Consider the following 23449-nt stretch of genomic DNA (forward strand, 5'->3'; position numbering starts at 1 on the left):
ATGTCCAAATGTACATTTAGAATATAATCATCTCTTCTTCAAATGAGACTTTAACATAATATATTTCCACAAGTGCTTCAGAACTGCTTTGCAATGAACTGCACACATTCAGAAGATAAACCTAATAGCAATAAAAATGTGACATGAACTTCCTTCAAAAATTTAGACTTTTGCTTCCCAAACTTCCTAATTGAATCCTCTTTATTTTGCAAAGCTTAATCCAAATCAACTAGATACACCAATAGCCAAGTTGACCCAGCACCAGTCCTTTGATGGCACCATTCCAATTCCTGGTCAATGTTTATCCTAACTTCTTCATACAACAGCAAAAGCACAGGATGCAGATATTGTCATCCAAGACCATTTTCCATAAGAGCACATCCTTAATGTAATTTTCCATTGTTTTTGCTCCATAGCCCTTACCCATCTCTTTTGGAAACTACAATTTTAATCTGCCATCAAAATACTTTCAGATAGAGCATTCCTATTCATTACCAATCACTTTAATTGAAGCGTTCCAATTTGAAATGTCGCCAATTCCTTTTCTCCCTCTGCTACTACTTGAAGTGCTGAGCTTCTGCCTCAGATTCCAGCACCTGCAGTCTCTCATGCCTCCACTTTAATTCCCTGCTTCTCGAAATTTCCAACAATGAAACAGTTTCTCCTTAAGTTACACAGACTTTCATAATTTCTTCTTTGAAATATATTGCATTATTTTCAATTGCAATATTGGTTCTGTTTTTACTGGGCCCCTGCTACTCTTGCCCATCGTCAATTTCCTAGATAATAAGTTTGAGACCATTTGCAAGTTATCTTAAATTGTTCTTTTTTTGACAGCTCTTACTATAACATCCAAGTGAAATTTCTACACCAAGAGGAGATTAAATCTTTGGCATTTTTAACCCAAGATTATTGAGTTTACGTGGAATATATTTAGCAAGTTAATTCCACCAGATTTTCTTTTTGTAGATATAAAGAGGGTTTACACAGGAAAATGGTGCTCAAATTAAACATCTATCATTTGATTAAATAGTAGGCAAGAGATGATAATATGGTCTACTCCTGTTTCTATTTCTTTGTATATTCTTTGGAAGGCAGTGAACTTGCTATCAGAAATATAAATTGAATCTGCATCAGATTAAATGATCATTGTATCTCCCAATAATTAATTGTGATGCTTTGTCCAGTTAACGAGAGGCAGCTCCGTGCCTCCCTTCATTAACCAATAGACAACAGGTGCAGGAGTAGGCCATTCAGCCCTTCAGGCCAGCACCACCATTCACAGTGATCATGACTGATCATCCACAATCAGTACCCCATTCCTGCCTTCTCCCCATAATCCTTGACTCCACTTTCTTTTAAGAGATCTATCGAACTCTTTCATGAAAGCATCCAGAGAATTAGCCTCCACTGCCTTCTGAGGCAGAGCATTCCACAGATCCACAACACTCTGGGTGAAAAGGTTTTTTCTCAACTCTGTTCTAAATGGCTTATCCCTTATTCTTAAACTGTAGCCTCTGGTTCTGTATTGTCTGTACTTTGTACTGTACTCTCAATTGTCTGTACTTAATACCAGATTTTATCTAACACCACATGTGTGCAATTTCCTAACAAATCTCCTGTTGGACCAATATCAAAGTCTTAGTGGAAATGTGAACATTCATCCAGTACATTCCTTCAATAAATATCATTACCATGAAGAAAGTTTGTCATGCACAACTCAGCTTCAACCAATCCACTCCAGTGTTTCTTGATTTACCCATGTATTTATTGAATATATATTTATAGTATTAATGTATTTATAGTATCCCAAACTATAAATTCCAAGGTTTTATTCATAACCAATGCTACTGCAATACATTTATGGATACATAGTTTTCCCTTTGCTTCTTTTTTGTACAAGTATGCCACATTGACTAATTTCCATATTCTTGGCATAATATACATTTTGAAGACATTCACAAGATTCGAGATTCCTTTACTGTCAACTACTAATATAAATATTAGAATACACAAAATTTATCAACTTTGGCCATCGTAAAGGCTCACAAAGAGGTGCCACAAAACATTGCCTGGTACCTTAACAATGAGAGAATGAGAATCTCTTCAGAGACACTGAGAGTCCATGGATTCTCACCAGAGCTTCCACAGTCTCTGCAGCTACACAGCTTCCCGTTCAACCCACTGGCAAACCCAAAACTCCAATACAATCAGGAAGCTTTCAGCATCTGATGCCCCTTCGGGAGCTCTCCTTGCCTTTGAAAGCTTCTTGAATCCCAGTCATTGCTTCTCACAAACCAGTCACCAGTAACCCACAGCATGTTGTGAATCCTTCAGCCATTGAGCTCCTCGCTGGTCCGCTGGCATGGTCATCTTTCCTGATAGGTCGTCTCCCAGGTTTCTCCTTCCCAGCAGTGGGAGAGGGAAAGTGACTGCTCTCCAACTCTAGTGCCCTGCATTTGTCCCATGATTTCCCCATCACCCCTCCCCCTCAAATCTGCAACCCCTCATGCTCTGCTGACAACCATGGATGCCACCATTTTGTGTGCAGACCTCCATGGTTTTCAAGGTGTTTAACAAAAAAAGTTTCCCCCTTTAACAGACCATTTAAAACCCGTATGTGGTTGTTGACATTATGACTGAGCATTAGGATCCAGTGGAGGACCACTGTGTTCCCCCTTCTCCTTATTTCACAACTGAACACAGAAGCGGAGACTCTGCTATTTTATTTCTGACCTTGAATCAAATTATTTACCTACCTTTATCCATACACATCCATAACATTTTTAGAACAAATTCTCAGTATTCTCAAAGAAATGTTTGACACAGAAGCAGGTTAATCAGGCCACTGTGAGAAAGAACTATTTAAGCTTCTCACACTTCCTAGAAGATGGTCTATAGCCACGTGGTTAAGGCTTTTCAAGTATTCAGCCAAGTATCCTTTAAATGTGATGTGGATTTCTGTCTCCATCACCCATCCACCATACTTATGATGAAAAAAAATCATCTGCTTCCCTCTAAACCTTCTTATCAATTTAAATCCACATTTCCTTGATATCTATCAAGTCAGCAAAACTAGACCCCAGCCCAGTTTTTGTGCAACTCCAAATTTCCCCTAGTGGGGCTCTGTAGAGTGCTGCTGAACACAAGAGAACACAAGGGGTATATTTAAGGTATTTATGTCTTAAGAATGTCAGCACTTTAGGCAAAAAGATAAATTGGGAGAAGCCAAATTACATTATGACGCAGGATGTGAGCAGAGTAGATTTGGAAGAGGGTTTTACTAAGCAAGTCTAATATGCAACTTGCTTCAAGGGCAGGTGGACAGAATTCAGGACCAACATATTTCTGCAAGGATGCAAGTCAAGGATGGAAAGATTTAGGAACCCAAGACCAGGCATTCTCAACGGGGGCCACACCACATTTAAGCCACGGACTGAAATCATAATTTTTGTGTGTGTGTGTGTGTGTGTTAGCTGGCAGGCGAGAAATAAGGAAGAAACTAATGATTCACAGGAAAGGGGGCCCATAAACTTTGAGCAGAGTCCTAAGGGGGCTATAGCCAAAAAAAAGGTTGTGAATGGCTGCTTTAGATAATGAGTTGTTATGAATTTAGTTAAAAAGCAAAAGGAACCATATTAAGGTTTTGGAAGCAGAAATTGGGAAAGCCCCTTGAGGAATATAAAGGAAACAGTAAAGAACTTAAACAAATGGGTTAAAGGGACCATAAAATATCCTTGGCAAAAGAAATGTACATACAAAATAAGAGGGTAGCTGAGAAGGTAGGAGCACTCAAAGACAAATGAGGGAATTTTGACTGGAGCTTGAGGAAGTGGGTGAGGTACTAAATGAGTACTTTGCATTAGTAATTAGCAAGGTGAAGAACATGGAGGATAGTGACATCGAGAAGTATGTGGATATTCAAGAGTAAGTTGATATCAAGAATGAGGATGAGTTGGGCGTCCTGGATAAGTTTCCAGAGCCTTATAAGATCTATCTCAGGTTATTATGAGAGACCAGATAGGCTACTTTTAGGACCTTCGCAGAGATCTCTGTGCCGCCTCTAGCCACAGGCGAGCTCTGGATATTTAATAGTAGAGCAAGAGATTATATATAGTCTACTCCTGCTTCTATTTCTTGTTCTCTTGTATGAAGTATTCTTTACTACCTATATCTACCCATATCCAGCAAACTGTAGACAGAGTGGCAAGGAAATTATTGGAAAAGATTCTATGGAAAAGATTTACTCAAGTCTGGAAAAGCATGGCCTTATTAGGGGATAGTCAGCATGGCTTGTATGGAAGGGGTCATGTCTTACAAATTTACTTAGGAGGTGACAAAGTTAATTGATGAGGCTAAGGTAATGGATGTTGTCTACACAGACTTTAGTTAGTGTCCTTCACAGTAGTCTGATCCTAAAGATTAAGCCACATGGGAGCCATGGTGACTTGGTACATAGCTCGGTCACAAAAGAGAGGGGTGCTATTCAGTGAGCAGTGGTATTCTGCAAAGAAGTTCCAGCACTGATCTGTTGTTTGTGATCTCTCATTGATTTGGAGCAAAACATAGGTGGTCTGATAAGTACGCTTGAAGACGGCACAAAAAATAGCAGACTTGCGAGAGTGAGGAAGGTTCTCAATGTATAAAGCAGGATATAGACCAGTTGGAAATCTGGGTGGAGAAATAACAAATGGAGTTCAATCCAGGCAAATAAGGAGTGCTACACTTAGTCAAATGCAAGAGGAAAATAAATAGTAAATGGCAAAATCTTTAGTAGCAATGAGGAATAGAAGGATTTTGGAGTGCAAGCCCAGAGTTCCCAAAAATGGCAGCACAAGTAGATAAGTGGCTAAAGAAGGTGAATGATATTCTTGGCTTCATGAAAGTATGAAAAAAAGCTAACACTGCTCAGCTGCTGTAACGGCATCACTACCACTGGTGCACACCCAGGACAGCAGGGACCAGAGACACAGCACTGCTCCACAGAGTCTTACCGCCTGGTTCTAAAGTTGACAGATCCATACAGGCTTTAAACGACCTGTTAAAGGAGCCAAGTATTTTATTTTAAATCCTGCAACCATGGGGTCTGTGTCCAAGATGGCAGCACCCAAGCTGGGCAGTGTACCCCAAGGAGTTATAGACTCTGGGGGAGCAACGGACACGCACAGGGCACCAGAAATGGGGAGAACAGCCCCCCCCCCACCACCACCCCATTTAGAAGCATGAGAGGTGACCCTGCAAGATGGTGACCACGAGAGTGGACCAGCGAGGATTCAGTGGCTGAAGATCCAATAAAGGCTGTGGGTGACTGGCAACTTGCAGTCAAAGGTCCATACAGGCTGCTGGAGACTGCCTCATGGGATCCAGGTGTCAGAACCAGATTTCAAGACGATGCTGAGGTAAGAAGGGCCCCTGGAGGGCCTCAGGTCCTGAAGGCTTGCCTGAACGTATTGGAAGTTTCGTACTGGAGTCAATGCAGCTGCAAATGATGCAGGAGCACTGGAGGTGTATCTGAAGGGACTCTCTTTCTCCTATTGCTAGGGGTGACAGGCAATGCTCATGGTAACTCTGCCTTACGGCAGACAAAAGTTGAGCTATATCATAGAAACATAGAATAATGAGATCATGGCTGATCTTAAAGTTCAGTACCCCGTCCCCGCCTTCTCTCCATAACCCCTAATTCCCTTATAATGAAGAAATATATCCAATTCCCTCTTAAATATAATCAATGAACCTACCTCTTCTGCCCTCTGTGGCAATGAATTCATCAGATTCACCACCCTCTGGGTAAAGAAATTCCTCCTCATCTCGATCCTAAATGATTTGCCCATTATCCTCGAACTATGGCCCTGGGTTCTGGATTCCCCCGCCATTGGAAACATCCCTACCGCATCCATTCTGTCCAGTCCTGCCAGAATTTTATATGTCTCTATGAGATCCCCTCTCAATCTTCTAAACTCCAGCGAGTACAATCCCAATTTGCACAATCTTTCCTCATAAGTCATTCCTGCCATTCCAGGTATCAGCCTGGTGAATCGCCTTTGCACTCCCATCATTACAAGAACATCCTTCCTCAGATAAGGCGACCAAAACTGCACACAATACTCCAGGTGTGGTCTCACCAAGGCTCTGTACAGCTGCAGTAAGGTATCCTTGTTCCTATACTCAAACCCTCTTGATATGAAGGCCAACATACCATTTTCCTTTTTAGCCGCCTGCTGTACCTGCATGCTCACCTTCACTGAATGGTGCACAAGAACCCCTAGGTCTCTCTGCACTTCCCCATCTCCCAATCTATTGCCATTCAAATAGTAATCTGCCCTCCGGTTTGTATTACCAAAGTGGATAACCTCACATTTATCCACATTGTAGTGCATTTGCCATGTATCTGCCCAGTCCCCCAATTTATCCAAATCACACTGGAGCTTCCTGACCCCCTCTTCAGTACACACAACCCCTCCTAGCTTAGTGTCGTCTGCAAATTTGGAGATATTACAATCAATCCCCTCATCTAGATCATTAATGTAAATTGTGAACAGCTGGGGCCCCATTACAGATTCCTGTGGCACCCCACTGGTCACCGCCTGCCACTCAGAAAACGAGCCATTTATCCCAATTCTCTGTCTTCTATCTGCCAGCCAGTTCTCAATCCACATCAATACCTTGCCCCCAATGAGCCTTGATTTTGCATGCCAGTCATTTATGTGGGACCTTATCGAAGGGCTTTTGGAAATCCAGGTACACCATATCCACTGGCTCTCCTCCATCTATTTTACCTGTCACCATCTCAAAAATTCCAATAGATTTGTCAAGCACGATTTACCTTTTGTAAATCCATGTTGACTCTGTCCAATCCCTTCTCTGCTAGTCATATGCTCCGCTATTACATCCTTAATAATGAATTCCATCATTTTGCCCACTATTGATGTATAAGGCTCACCGGCCTATAATTCCCCGCTTTTTCTCTACCCCTCTTTTTAAATAGTGGGGTAACATTAGCTACCCTCCAATCCATGGGTACTGATCCTGAGTCTATAGAGTTCTGGGAAATAATTCTTAAAGCATCTGCTATCTGAATGTCCACTTCTTTAAGTACCCTAGGATGTAGATTATCAGGCCCTTGGGATTTATCGGCCTTCAATCCCTTCAATTTCCCCAAGACCATGTCCATAGAGATACTGATTTCTTTCAGCTCCTCCCTTGCATTAGTCCTTATGTTCCCCAACATCCTTGGGAGGTTATATGTATCCTCTCTTGTGAAAACAGAACTAAAGAAAGAATTTAATTGGTCTGCCATTTCCTTATTCCCCATTACATATTCCCCTGATTCTGACTGCAAGGGACCTACTCTGGATTTCACCAATCTTTTCCTCTTGACATATCTATAAAAGCTTTTGCAGTTGGTTTTTATATTTGCCGCAAGCTTACTTTCGTAATTTATTTTTGCCCTCTTGATTAATCCCTTTGTCCTCCTTTGCTGCATCTTGAACTGTTCCCAGTCTTCGGATTTGGTACTTTTTTTGGCCAATTGATATGCTCTCTCTTTGGACCTAATGCTGTCTCTAATTTCCCTTGTTATCCACGGTTGAGTCACCTTTTTTGGTTTATTTTTATGCCAAACCAGTATAAACGATTTCTGCAATTCTTCCATTAGATCTGTGAATGCTATCCATTGTCTATCCACCGTCAACCTCCCCATAAACACCACCCAATCAATCTTACTCATCTCCAGTCTCATACCATCATAATTCCTTTTATTTAAATTCAGGACCATAGTCTCGGTTTTAATTTCTTCACTCTCCATGTCGAGTGAGAATTCGATCATATTGTGATCGCTCCTACCCAAAGGGCCTCGTACAACAAGATTGCTGATTAGCCCCTTTTCATTGCATAATATCCAGTCTAAAATGGCCTGCTCCTGAGTTGGTTCCTTGACATATTGGTCTAGATACCATCCTGTAAACATTCAAGGAAATCCTCCTCCTCAGTATTTATACTAATTTGGCTAGTCCAATCTATATGTAAATTAAAGTCTCCCATGATGACAGCTGTTCTCTTATTGCACGCTTCTCTAATTTCTCTTTTTATCCCTTCCCTCGCCTCTACATTACTATTTGGAGGCCTATATACCACCCCCACTAACATTTTCCGCCCCTTGCTATTCCTCAGTTCTACCCATATATATTCCGCATCTTCCAAGTTACTATCCATCCTGTCAATCGTGTCGGTCCCTTCTCTCATCATCAATGCTACCCCACCCCCTTTTCTTTCTTGCCAATCCCTCCTAAATATTGTATACCCCAGGATGTTAAGTTCCCAGGCTTGCCCACCTTGCAGCCATGTTTCTGTAATCCCAATCAAATCGTATTTGTTTGTCTCAATTTCCACAGCCAATTCTTCTACCTTGTTCCGAATGCTAAGAATAGAGTGCATGTGGAGATGTTTCCAGTAGTGGAAGAATCCAGGGCTCAATGACACAGCCACAGAATAAAAGCATGTTCCTTTAGAACAGAGATGAAGAGAATTTATTCAGCCAGAGGCTGGTGAATCTGTAGAATTCTTTGCCACAGACGGCTGTGGTGGCCACGTCACTGGCTATATTCAAAGCATTATTAATCAAAGCATTGCTTAGTAAGAGTGTCAAAGGTTACAGGGAGAAGGCAGGAGGATGGGGTTGAAAGGAAAAATACATCAGCCATGACTTGAATGGCAGACCAGGCTAAATAACCTAATTCTGCTCCAGTCTTATGGTCTTATAGGTTGAAGAAGAGTTCACCAGGATGTTGCCTGAATTAGAGAGTAGTAAGAGCAATGAGAGGTTGGTCAAACTTGTTTTCTCTGGAGCACCAGAGGTGGAGGGACGATCTAATAGAGATGTATAAAATTATGAAATGCCTAGATATGTTGGCGAGACGGAGGCTTTTTTCCAGGGTGGAGATATCAAATACTACACAAGATAGGTTTAAGGTGAGAAGGAAAAGCTTAAAGGAGAGAGTATGATGGTGCCTTGACCTCATATTATCTTGACAACATTTTACAGGAGCACATCTGAGAGTGTCCTGTCTGGCTGCATCGTTGTGTCATAGGGTAGCTGAGAAGCATCAGACCGGGAGTAACTACAGAGGACTAATAAAAGTGCCAAAAAGATCACGGGATCTTCCTTTCCTCGATTGACAACATCCACTGGGAGTGTCCTTAAATAGGGCTCAAAGAATTATTCAAGATCCCTATCATTCATCATACAGTATCTCTGACCTACTACCATGAGGAAGGACATACAGGAACACCAAAAATCAGATCTGCCAGGCAGGGAAATAGCTTTTCCCACAGGCTGTAATATTGATGAACATTATTCTGTTAGCTTTCTCTTACAAATGAAACTGAGTCAATTATTCATACATAATTATTTTCTATTATAAGTTAAGTTTGTATGTGGTTACATTGTGCTGTTTGAGAAATGTATTATGCGTGCAAAAAAATGTACAGATGATAATAAACTTAAACTTGATATTCTTGTAAACCAATCACTGAAAGCAAGCATTCAGGGCATCAGTAGCGAGAAAGATAAATGGAAGGTTGGTCTTCACTGCAAGAGAATTGGAATATGGGAACAATAATGTCTTGTTGCACCTATGAAGACCTTGGTAAGGCCTCCTCTAGAGTTTTGTGCTCATTTTTCATCTCCTGACACAAGGAAGGACATTCTTTCCATCAATGAAATGCTAAACTTGGGATAGTAGAAATGACATACATGGACAGATTGGGTCTTTTGGCCTATATTCACTGAAATGCAGAAGTATGAGGGAATTCCATTGAAACCTATAAAACTGGCAAAGACTAGAGTAGATGCATTGTTTCTGATGTGCAATTCACAAAAGTTCTGGAGAAACTCATCAAGTTACGCAGAGTCTATAGGAAGCAAAGGGAATATAATCAGCAAATATACCGGTAGTGATTATGTGTTGTGTGAAAAATAAATTGTGTGTGCATTGTGGCCCACAAAAACACTGTTTCGTTGGTTATACATCTTCACTTCCTATTGAGACTGCATGATCTTCTGAATTTCTCCAGCACTTTTGTATATTTCATTACAATCCGAGCGTCTGCAGACTCTCCTGTTTAACAGCATGCTCTGGATGGCTGGAAACTCTAGAACTAAAGGTCTTAGGATATAGGGTATGTGATTTAGAACAGAAATTAGGAGAAATTTCTTTACCTAATGGGTAGTGAACCTGTGTAAATCTTGACTATAAACAGCACTGGAAGCCAAGTGGTTAAATAAATATAAATATCAAATGATACAATTTTTCTCAAGAGATTCAAAGGATATGGAAAGAAGGTAGGAACAGGGCACTGAAATCTATAAATCAGTTGTAAATCTTGATTGGTAGGATGGGCCTATTCTTGATCCTATTTTCTATGATTTGAAGTGATGCTATTCAGGCAATGCCAAAACTGTGCTGAATGGTTGCCAGTCATGTCCATTTGCCTGAATTGATTTTGCGGCATTCTTAGAGAAGAAATAGGGCAGCTTTTCCAGTGTCCTGCTCAACATTCATCTTTCATATATTACAAATCAGATTCGCTCTGTATGTGGGAAATTTTTAGCTGAAGGCAGAGTCTGTGCTCATCATAAACCCGCTGTGCCCCCCCCACCCCACCACCCCCCCAACCCAGCAGCCATTTAACCTCACCAACCAGCAGCCGGAGGAAATCCACATGATTACAGGAAGAACACGTAAGCACTATGGCACCAAAGGTCAGCAATGATCCAGAAGACTACAATCAGACTGGACCAGTGAGGCAGCAGTTCTACTGGTGACCCCACTGTGCTAAGCCAGTTTCTTTATTTTGAAACTTCAAGACATTCCAACATTAAAAGTTTTCCATGGATTGTAAATAATTTAAGATGTTCTGCATTCATGTTGAATACAATAAAGATTCAATTCTTCCAGCACCTCACACCCTTACTTTCCTTTTATCCTGATAACATGTTCTCAGCATTTATTTCAGCAATCACATCTTCTAATCAAAAACATTTGTGACACGCCTATTCTTTGACATTTTCAAGTCAAAACTTTTCCACCCTTTGCCATATTTAGTTTATCCTCCAGTTTTCAAATATCCCTCTGCAGGAACATTGACGGTATTTTAATTCATGTGAATGTCTTGTCCTTCTATATAGCCTTCTCGTATTACAGAAATCATTCCCTTATTGCCAAGAAAAATGCATCACACCTTAGCAATCCTTCTTTTTACTTCTTTATCCTATACAAAGAATAGCAGAAGATGTAATTGGGAAATTAGCATCTTTGTGAAAATATTTCACAATTTGGTGTGTAATTCTTTAAGCGACTGCAAGATTTTAAATGCATTTAATTCTTTCACTGGTTCCAACATCCTTTTTCTCAACAGGCAGCACCTCAGAATTGAGAATCACTTGCTTCTACTCCCGACCCAATATTTTGTTTCTGACATTAAAATGAGCGGAAAAGCAAATTGCCTAGAGAACATAAAGCATCTGCGGAGATAATATAGATTAAGAAACTTCGATGCGTTAGAAGGCTACCATCAGACAGGGCCCTGGATGAAGATAAAGATTAGAAGAAGGCTCATAACCAGGCATTAGGAAGGCTAAGGGGACCATAAAATGCTGTTGGTGAGCAGAATTAAAAGAGAATCCCAACCATTTTATTTGTTAAAAACAAGAGAGTGACTGGGGAGAAAATTGGACCACTCAAAGTCAAAGGAGGGAATACATACTTTGAATCAGAGGAAATGGGCAATGTGCCTCACAAGTACTTTGTGTCAGCATTCACTAAGGAGATGGACATGGAGGACAGTGATAAGGAGCACTCTGAGACCAAGAAAGAAATGGAACTGGATCCTTTCAGGACCATTAAAGAGGATAAATCCCCAGGCCATGGATGGGATACATCCCAGGTTATTGAAAGAGGCAAGTGAAGAGATTTCTGGGGCCTTGACAAAAACCTTTAAATTTAAATTTTTTAAACGTAGACTGTAAAAGGCACTTTTGGCCCATGTAGATTTACTCGATGGTGGGAAGAGTTTTTGTCCGATGTTCTGGGCTGCATCCACTATATTTTGCAAGGCCTTCCATTCAGAGGTATTGGTGCCCCCATACCAGGCCATGAAGCAGCCGTTCAACATATTTTCCACAATACATCTGAAGAAGTTTGCAAAAGATTTTGATTCATATCAAACCTCCACAAATTCCTGAGGAAGTAGAGGCATTGACATTTTTTTTTCATATAACCAAATAACCACTTACAGCACAGAACAGGCCAGTTCGGCCCTACTAGTCCATGCCATAACAAATCCCCACCCTCCTAGTCCCACTGACCAGCACCCGGTCCATACCCCTCCAGTCCTCTCCTCTCCATGTAACTATCCAGTCTTTCCTTAAATGTAACCAATGATCCCGCCTCAACCACGTCTGCCGGAAGATCATTCCACATCCCTACCACCCTTTGCGTAAAGAAATTTCCCCTCATGTTCCCCTTATAATTTTCCCCCTTCAATCTTAAACCATGCCCTCTAGTTTGAATCTCCCCCACTCTTAATTGAAAAAGCCTATCCACATTTACTCTGTCTGTCCCTTTTAAAATCTTAAACACCTCTATCAAGTCCCCCCTCAATCTTCTACACTCCAGAGAAAAAAGCCCCAGTCTGCACAACCTTTCCCTGTAACGCAATCCTTGAAATCCTGTCAACATTCTCGTGAACCTTCTCTGCACTCTCTCTATTTTGTTTATATCTTTCCTATAATTTGGTGACCAAAACTGTGCACAGTACCTCAAATTTGGCCTCACCAATGCCTTGTACAATTCCATCATAACCTCCCTACTCTTGAATTCAATACTCCGATTTATGAAGGCCAACATTCCAAATGCCTTCTTCACCACACCATCTACCTGAGTATCAGCCTTGAGGGTACTATTTACCATAACTCCTAAATCCCTTTGTTGCCCTGCATATCTCAATAACCTACCATTTAATGTATATGACCTATTTAGATTTGCCTTTCCAAAATGTAACACCTCACACTTATCTGTATTAAATTCCATCAGCCATTTTCAGCCCACACCTCCAGCCTTCCTAAATCACCTTTTAATCTACGGTAATCTTCCTCACTGTCCACAACACCACCAATCTTTGTATCATCCGCAAACTTGCTTATCCAATTCTCCACCCCTACTTCCAGATCGTTAATATATATAACAAACAATAGTGGACCCAGGACCGATCCCTGAGGAACTCCACTAGTCACCGGCCTCCAATTGGACAAACAATTTTCTACCACTACTCTCTGACACCTCCCATCCAACCATTGCTGAATCCATTGCACTACCTCCTTATTTATACCTAATGCCTCCACCTTTTTTCCTAACCTCCTGTGGGGAACTTTGTCAAAAGCTTTAATGAAGTCTAAATAGACAACATCCACACCTTTCCCTTCATCAACCTTTTTTGTAACCCCCTCGAAAAACTCAATCAGGTTTGTCAAGCATGATCTACCCCTAATAAAACCATGCTGATTACTCCCTATCAATCCCTGAACCTCCAAATATTTGTAAATACCATCCCTCAGAACACTTTCCATCAACTTGCCCACCACAGACATCAGACTCACAGGCCTATAATTCCCAGGTTTACATTTGGACCCCTTCTTAAACAGCGGAACCACATGCGCCACCCTCCAATCCTTTGGCACCAACCCCGTGGCCAGTGACATCCTAAATATCTCTGTTAATGGCCCCACTATCTGTCCACAAGCCTCCCTGAGTGTCCTTGGGAATATTTTGTCCGGTCCCGGAGATTTATCCACCTTTATCTTTTTCAACACAGCCATCATTACCTCCTTGGTTATCCTTATATGCTTCATGACCTCCCCACTATTTTTCTTTACTTCAACTGGTTCAATATTTTTTTCCTTAGTGAATACCGAGTTTGGTCCAAGAAAGGTCCGCCAAGTTAGGGATTCCCAGGAATTTAAATGTGCTCGTCCACTCCACCTCTGATCCACTAATAATCACTGGATTGTATACACCTGGTTTTCCCTTCCTGAAGTTCAGGTGACATTGTGTGCAAGATTGTTGTTCGTACAGCATTCAACCAAGTTTTCAACCTTTCTTCTGTCTGCTGACTCATTATCCGTGATATTGTCAGCAAATTTTTAGATGGTGTGGTCACATTCACAGGTGTAATGCAGTACGATTAAAACTAGTTTTCAAAATTTTTCTTTCCATTCACATACCACCTTAAGTAATCCCTATGCCATAGATGCTCTGCGATAAGTAAGAGATTACTTAAGGTGGTATGTGAATAGAAAGAAAAAATTTGAAAACCAGTTTTAATCGTACCTAATTGACTCGTTATGTGCAGGGTTTCACAACTCCAAAGGAAATGGGCCAATGACAATTTTTCTCAAGCAAAATATTTCAGTAACAATTACATACCATCTTAAGTAATCCTTTACAAATGACAGAGCACCCATAAAATAGCGATTACTTAAGGTAGTATGTGAGTGGGAAGAAAAAAAGTTTGAAATCCCACTGATGTAAAGTGAGTGGAGCAGGGGCTAAGTTAGCAGACCGATGGTGCTCCAGTTTTGATGGATATTGTGGAGGAGATAAGGGAATCCAGAATCCAATTACACAGTGGGGTATTGAGGCCCAGGTCTTTGAGTTTGTTCAACAGTTTTGAGGGGGTGATGGTGTTAAATGGTGAACTGTAATCAATAAAGAGCATCCTAATGTGTGCATCTTTGCTGTCCAAGTGTGTATGCTTGACTGGATACAAATGGAAGGTACATTGTTGCTATTAAACTTTGGTTAGGCTGCAGTTGAAATACTGTATGCAATTCTGGACACCCCATTGCAGGAAGGAGACTTTGAAAAAGGATAGAGAAGAGGCTTGTCAGGATGTTACCTGATTTAGAGAGTACGAGTTTTGGGGAAAGGTTGGACAAACTTGGGTTGTTTTCTCTGAAGCGTCAGAAGCTGAGGGGAGTCTTGATACAAGTTGATGAAATCGTTAAACGTCTTGATATGATAGATAATCTGACTCTTAACCCCAGGGTAAAAATGTCACACATTAGAGGGCATTTGTTAAAGGGAGATATGTTGGGCAATTTTTTTTTGTTTTCACAGAAAATGGTGGATGCCTGGAAGGGGCTGCCAGAAGCAATGGTGGCAACAGATTCTATAGTAGTGTTCACGAGGTTCAAGAATGACAAATAAGAACGTGAGAGCATATGAAATTTGAGCAGGGGTAGGCCATCCGGCCCTTTGAGCCTGCTCCGCCATTCACTAAGATCACTGCCAATCTGATCATTGGCTCAACTCCACCTACCTGAATATCCCTTAATTCTTTCTTTTAATGTAGAAATCTATCTAACTGAACATTAAATATGTTTAATGAAGTAGCCTCAACTGCTTCCCTGGGTAGAGAATTCCACAGATTCACTACTCTCTGGAAAAAGGTTTTTCCTCATCTATGACTATGAAGGGAATATGGATCATGCCAAGCAACAGAATTTTAGCTTGATATGGACATCATGTTCAGCAGGGACAAATAGGCCAAAGTACCTGTTCCTGTGCTGTACTGTTCCACGTTCATGTGAATGGACATGGATTTGACAAGTGAAGTGCTACAGGGTTAAATTTTTAAGTTTAAATTTGGACATACAGATGGTAACAGCCCATTTGGCCCACGAGTCTGTGCTGCCAAATTTACACCCAATTAGCCTACACCCCCAATATGTTTTGAATGGTGGGAGGAAACCAGAGCCCCCGGGGAAAACTCATGCAGACATAGGGAGAACGTACAAACTCCTTTCATACAGCAAGAGATTCGAACACTATCAATGGTGCTCCAAATGCACCGCGCTTACCGCTACGCCAACTGTGCCGCCCCGAGGTCACCCACTTTGGAAGGGAAAATAGTAAATTAGACTGTTATTTAAATAGTGAAAAAATTGCATCATGGTGTTGTGAGATCAGAGAGTTCTTGTAAAAGAATCAGAAAAAGTCAGTTTGCAGATGTAATAGGTAATCAAGAAGGCAAATGGAATGTTGGCCATTGGTTGAGGGATTGAATTTAAGTAGCAGAGAGGTTGTGCTACAACCGTATAGGGTACTGGTGAGGCTACATCTCAAGAGCTGTGTGCAGTTCTGGTCTCCTTACCTGAGAAAGCATATACTGGCTTTGGAGGTGGTACAGAGGAGGTTCACCAGGTTGATTCTGGAGATGAGGCGATTAGCCTATGAGGAGTGACTGAAATGTCTGGGTCTAAATTCAGTGGAATTAAGAATAATGATGAGGATCTTGGAGAAACATATCAAATTATGAAAGGGATTGATACAATAGAGGCAAGAAAATTGTTTTTCACTGGAAGGCAAAACTAGAACCTCGAGATAGCCTCAAAATTCAGGAAAGGAGATTTAGGATGGAATGAGGAAGAACTACTTTCCCCAGAGAAGAGAATCTATAAAATTCTCTGCCCAATTAAACATTAGACATTGCCTCATTAAATGTGTCTAAGTGCAAGATAGATTTTGGAAATTAAGGGTTATGAAGACCAGACAGGTGAGTGAAGCTGAGTTCATAACCAGATAAAGCAAAAATCTTATCGAGCAGCAGAGCAGACTTGATGACTCCAGCTTTGTGAGTCTTAAAATGAGTTCAATGCAAGAAGTGCAGATTCACAGACTGGGCGGGAAGCTGATAGGGTGGCTTCCTTGCCTATCTGGTCACATGTCCTCCCTGTCTGAAACTTAATCAGAAGTTTATCACCTGTCAATCGACGTTAGACTCCAGCATACCTTGCCATTGACAGTCTAATTTAAATCATCTAGGGTCATTATTGGCTAGAAGCACAGATTAGCACTATATATGTGAAATAAAACACAAACATACACCTTCTTTCTCTCTGCCTTGTGGTCCAAGACCCGAACATCACTCCATGCCAGGTCACTACTGTGGATATCGCTGAAAGTGTCACGAGTAAAGTGTGCACTACACTGAAGCTGAGCTGTAGTATTGCGAGAGAGCCTCAGCCTCATTGGAACAGGGAACTGGGTGTGTGTAAGAATTCCTGTTTGAAGTGTGTGTACTTAAGTGTGTAAGCATGTCGAGTATATGTTCACTATTGATATCCAACCCACATCCGAGGTGAATGTCTATATTGTTACTTAAGTGAACCATTTAATGTTCTCCACTGTTTGTCTCCTGTATGTTAATTAAAGTTACGTGTGATTGTAGCACTTGTGTCCAGACTCATTCCTCTGTGAACCCACATCTGATACTCTTCCCAACATGATAGGTGGGTGGGTATATAAATACTTTGTACGGTAGTGCAACACTCCTCCAGCAACTTCTGCGGAGCCTCTGTGTTCCTGATTCATGACTTCGTGGTTCTCAATATCATCCAAAATGATCTTTTTCCACTTGGATGATCACAGGCCAGAGTTTTCCAGGTGTCAATGAACAATATTACATTTATTCTTGGAGGTTTTGAGTTTTCTCCTCTATCTTCTTGTAACTCATTACCATGATGGACCTCAAAATTAAGTGGCTGTTTTGGACATGTAACAAATGTAGCCTAACCAAGATAAGGACTGTCTGACAGCCAGCACACAGCTGAGCTTCCTGCACTCACTCACTCTCTCTCTCTCTGCCATTTGTTCTTAAAGTCACAGATTTCCAGCTGGACTACTGCCTTTTAGTGATCTCTTGTTTTCCCTTGAATAAAGGTGGAGCTTCCAATCAAGGAATGCCTTCTATTTGCAAATGATTAGTTCCCAAGTCTTCTGCTCATTTTCATCAAGCCAGTCTTAGTTCTTCCAGGTAAAGAAACTAATAATATTTTTTAGGTGCTAATTACAATGGATTTCAGGGCAGTTGAAAAGCAGTGGGGACTTAGAATTTAGACATACAGCACAGTAGAAGGTCCTACTGGCCCACAAACCCATGCCAACTAATTACACCCAATTAACCTACAACCCCCCAATACATTTTTTGAATGGTGGTAGGAAACCAGAGATCCTGGAGAAAAACCACATAGACACAGGGAGAAGGAACAAATTCCTTACAGACAATGCAGAATTTGAATACCAGTCCCAATCACTGGTGCTAACTGCTACACTAACCATGCCACCCCAATGGAGCTCTTTTTTTTTTAACCATATAACCTTTTACAGCATCTTGTAAGCTTAAAGTTGACAGGTTATTTGAGTGGATCTGAAAAGAGCTAGCTTTATGAAGTCCTTATGAGTTTTGTTTTGTTACAGAAATTCTACTGTAGACGATAATGTTTAGAGGCCAGGTTGATTGAGAAAACAGAGTAGTTGATTTAGATGGACAGTCCAGCAGTCACAAGTGCATGTCATACCACAGAAGAAGCAGACATCTCTGCAGGATCTTCTCAGACAATGACATAATCCACCAGGTTGCTCCAACATATACCACGACCTTGACTACTGACTGAATATTACTTTCATTCATGTAAGTCATCCACCTTCTAAATTATGAATGATTTTTAAGTTGACTTTTCTTCTTATATTTGAAAGAATTGTCTTTTGGCTAATCGTGGCTCAAACAAGTGTATGTATAATTTATTTTAATCTCAATTGACCAAATACATCAGACAAGTGCAATCGCAGACTGTATTGCTATATGGCTATTCTCTCAATGTTGAAACAAAAAAAGTTACCAGCACTTAATTTCATTCAAAGCCCCACATTTAGTGCACATCAAAAACAGCACAGTACCTTTAGTGTAAACAAACTTCAAATATTTCACAGCAACATCAAACAAAAATTGACAGGAAGCGACAGACACCTTGAATTTATAATTTTTCACCCTTCACTGGAACTGGAAAATAGAAACAAATCACCAAAACGCAACTCAAATTTTCATGCAAAATGTATGGCATCATGAAGTACAGCTCATAACCACAAATGCCTTGTGGCTATAGAAATATAGTAACAAGAATGGGTCATTCAGCTTGTTCAAAAGAAATTAAAGGTGATCTGTAACCCAGTTCCATAGAACACCACAACATTTGGCCCAGATAGTCTGTGCCGAACTATTATTCTGCTAGTCCCATTGATCTGCACCCAAACCATAGCCCTCCATACCCTTCTCATCAATATATCTTTTCTTAAATGTCAAAATCGACCCCACATTTATCACTTCAGATAGCAACTCGTTCCATACTCTGACCACTCTCTGCGTGAAAAAGTTCCCCCTAATGTTCCCTTTAAATATTACACCTTTCACCCTTAACCTATGTCCTGTGGTTGTTGTCTCACCCAAGATCAGTGAAAAATGCCTACTTACATTTACTCTATCTATGGACTTTTTTCTTTGGAGCACAGAAGCATGAGAGGAGACTTAATAGAGGTCTACAAGATGATGAGAGGCATAGGGTGGAGAGTCAGCATCTGTTTCCCAGGGCAGGAAAATCACCAGAGGACAGATGTACAAAGTGAAGGGAGGAAAGTTTAGGGGAGACATCAGGGGTAAGTTTTCTGCACAGAGGGTTGTGGGTGCCTGGAATGCATTACTGGGGATGGTGGTGGAGGCTGGCTCAATAGGAGCATTTAAGACTCTTAGACAAGCACATGGATGGACGAAAAATAGAGGGTTACAGGCAGGGAGGGTTTAGTATATTACTTATATCAGGAATATACGAGTCGGCACAACATCGAGGACTGAATGGCCTATACTGTGTTGTAATTTTGTATGCCTCTATCCAATCTTTCCTCATTCTCCGATGCTCCAGGGAATAAAGCCTTAACCAATCTTTGTTCCACATTCTTTGATATTCTTATCCGACAAAAGTCTACTGAGAATCATCACATATGTTTTAGGGAAGTGAGTTTCAGATTTCAGCTTCACTCCACACTAAGGAGTGCTTCCTGATTTCACTCCCTGATGGCCAAACACAAATAAAACATTATAGCTTCTTGATCCCATCTTGATGAAGGGCACAAGCCCAAATCGTTGGTTATGTATCTTTATCACTGCTATATAAAGAACACTGTTTGACCTGTTGAGTTTGTCCAGCATTATCAGAATCAGAAACAGAATTTATTGTGATAAACAAGTGATGAAATCCGGTGTTTTGCAGTAGTATCATAGTGTAAATATACATATTATAACCATCTTACGACATTTATAAATAAATAAAAAGTAGTGCACAAAACATAAAGCAGTGTCATTGGTTCATTGATCATTCAGGAATCTGATGGCAGTGGGAAAGAAGCTGTCCTTGTGCTGCTGAGGGCTCGTCTTTAGGCTCCTGTAACTTTTTCCTGATGGTAGCAGAGTGAAGAGGGCATGGCCTGGGTGGTGGGTTCTTTGAGGATAGAGGCTATTTTTTTAAGACACCGCCTCATGTAGATGTCCTCGAATGGAGTGAAGCCTGGTGTCCGTGATGTCGCAGGCAGAATTAACAACCTTCTTGTCCTGAGATTTGGCGCTTCCATATCAGGCAGTGATGCAGGCAGCCAGAATGCTCTCCGCAGTAGACCTGTAGAAGTTCACGTGAGTCTTCGGTGGCATACCGAATCTCCTCAAGCACCTGACAACATACAGCAGCTGGTGAGCCTTCTTTGTGATTGCATCATCATGGAGGGTCCAGGACAGATCCTCGGAGATGTTGATACCCAGGTATTTGAAGTTCTTAACCCTCTCCACTACTGAGCCCTCGATGAGGACTGAGTCGTGCTCTCCTTACTTCCTCGTGAAGTCCACAATCATCTCCTTGGCTTTGCTAACATTGAGCACAAGGTTGTTGTCATTACACCATTCAACGACTTGATCTATCTCCCTCATTGCAATTTGTGATTCTGCTGGCAACTGTGGTGTCATCTGCAAACTTGTAGATAGCATTGGAATTGTGCCAATGGGTGTATCTTGTGTAGAGTAGAGGGCAAAGCACACATCCTTAGGGTGTGCCTATGTTATTATCAGTGCGGAGGAGATGTTTTGTTCCCAATTTGTTGTGTTCTAGTTTAATTATATTCTCTTGTCCAGGATTCCCCATGCCACCAAAATAATTTATCTGCATTCACCCAATTTTTTTTTAATCAGCATCTCCTTTGGATCACAATACAAAAAAACAACTACAAAGGGGATATGGACTGGGTTTTAATCTTTGAATCTCTGATCACATTTAAGAAAACAAGCACTTGTCAAAAGCGAGGTTCAGACAACTGATAGCACCACTGTTTCTGGACTCAAACTAAGCCATTGTGCTTTCCCCCACCCCCACAGATGATGCCTGACGCTCAATCTCTTCAGTAACTCGCTTTTTGCTCATCTCTCACTTCTAAAACCTTTCTTCCTCGAGTTAAAAACGTGCTCTTTGAATGATGAGCACAGAGAACTTGCACCATTTTTAGTCTCTTCATGGTAAGCTAGAAAATATTCTGATTACTTTTCCTCCGAGCCAAGATTGAATCATTGAACGCAATCAGCCGTGTTTGTGCCAAGTGTGCATGTGGGGATAGGTTTCCTCCATTGTAGTTATGATTGACTACTGTATCTATGGAGTTGGTCTTCCCACTGAAGACTCCTCCCCCTTCGTCCTGGGCCATAAAGGTCGAGCCACCTCTCCCTTCCCGCCATTCCTAGAACTGGATCCGAGCCAGTAAGGTTCTTCTGTACATTAAAGCCTCACGTTCCCTCTGCCTGGTCTTTGTGCATCAACTTAATTCGGTTACATTCATTATTGATCAGAAGTCCAGAGTTCAGCCCCCAACATCCTGGTTGAAACAATCCTATGCTCCCACAAAATGAAATCGTCCAATTTATCTCATCAACGTTGTGAAAGGAATGGTTGTGGGCAACACCATTCACATCGTTGTATGGTCATTTAATAAGTTAAATTTACAAACTTAATGCTGCCGACGTCACGTTGTTCACAAACGCGAGATGCAAAGTAATGTAACCGAGTTTGGAATTTACCTGCAGTTGTATCTGGATTTCCGGCTGCGGGCTGCGCGAATTCCTTGGCGTTGGAGTCCTCCGGAGATCCGGCTCCAGAGCGGAGGCACGCAATGGGAATGCAGAAATTAATCCAGATCAGAGACAGCAACATGCTTCGGCTCCAGTCCATTCTTCTCATCACCAGCGAAGGAGCCAGAAATCTGGGGGGGGGGGGGGGGGGAAATAATGTGTCAACAAAGTACCACAAAACTTTTTACGGTGGGAGAATCCGCCGAACGGATCGTCTCTGTAACCAGTTTGCAAACATTGGAGCGTGAAACTGCAACAGTCACCGCTGGATGGAACGTGGCTGTGCTGCGTGTCGACTGCTCGAACGTTACCCGGAGCGTATCCCAGCTCCACAACAACATGACAAAGAGGGCTCCGAATGATCAAGGCTGCCCGCCCGCGACAGGACCAGGCAACCGTGAGAAATAAAGATGGAACGGTTCTCCTCCGGCGGACAAGTCGATGCTAATGAAGATCGGGAGAGGTGAAGAGGAAACCAACAAATCTGATCAATGGTTAAAAAGTCCTCTCATCAATGAAAGTATAAATACTCACCTTTTTTTATTAAAAAAGACCGGGCTGCGGCTGGGTTTCTTTTTTTTTGTAAATTAGCTAATTTATTCTCACTTGGTAATTGTAGGTACAAATCTTCAGTCAGGGGCATTGGTTCCGAAGACTGCGATTTCCTGCTGCTGCTGCTGGGGCTAAATCTATGCGCCCAGCAGGGATCCGAGGAGTTGGAAAGCTGCAGGAAACCTGTTCACACCCTCCCAGCTCAGCCCTGCAACCCCCCCACACGCGACATCCCTGCACTGAGCGCCTCGCCGCCTTCGCCCTCAGCAGAAACATCTGACAAGTTGCTTCTCCCTCCCATCCTCGGCGTCGTTACTTTTCGTGTTCGATTTCTTTGAGTTGGAAGTGTTGGCGGGGGAGGAGGAAGTCGCTATGCAAATAACGTGACATCACTGTCTTTCTCGGGCAGAAGGCGTGACGCTCAGCAAAGTTGACCGCAACTTTATTTTAAAGAGATATCCCTGTCTTCACGTCTTTGCTCGATTTGCCCCCCCCCACCCCCCACCCCCCACCCCCCACCCCCCACCCCCACCCGATGGTGACTGGAGCGGTCTCGGTTCCCCAACCCAGGGCACGGCCCTTCTAACTTGGCGTCGGATCGTCAGTCAACTTCACTCCACTTCTCCTCCGCTCAGGCACCTGCTTCGAGCGGTTCCGGGAAGCTTGCGCGGCGGGCGCATGCGCGCCCCCTCACCCACCGCCAAGGCGGCGGCGGCGGGGGGGAGGCGTGACATTCCTGCCGCTTATCATTGGTGGATCGGTCGGTCGGTCGCAACATGGCATCACCTCATTGGCCTTGCCACTGGTCATTGGCCTGGAGAATTTAAATAGGCACTTGAGGGACGAT

General features: G+C 42.0%; 1 protein-coding gene across 1 annotated transcript in view; it reads right to left on the reverse strand.

Annotated features, from left to right (window-relative positions):
• Positions 1–23102, reverse strand: part of stim2b (stromal interaction molecule 2b) — a 187240-nt gene extending 164138 nt beyond the window's left edge. Inside the window, exons 1-2 of the mRNA XM_069925002.1 lie at positions 22585–23102; positions 22000–22181 (exon numbers count right to left, since the gene is read on the reverse strand). Coding sequence (XP_069781103.1) covers positions 22000–22159 — 160 coding nt within the window. The 5' untranslated portion in view covers positions 22160–22181; positions 22585–23102. The remainder of the gene's footprint in view (positions 1–21999; positions 22182–22584) is intronic.
• Between the last annotated feature and the right edge of the window lie 347 nt (positions 23103–23449).

This window comes from Narcine bancroftii, chromosome 3, assembly GCF_036971445.1.
Source record: "Narcine bancroftii isolate sNarBan1 chromosome 3, sNarBan1.hap1, whole genome shotgun sequence".
In the NCBI taxonomy this organism is placed as follows: Eukaryota; Metazoa; Chordata; class Chondrichthyes; order Torpediniformes; family Narcinidae; genus Narcine; species Narcine bancroftii.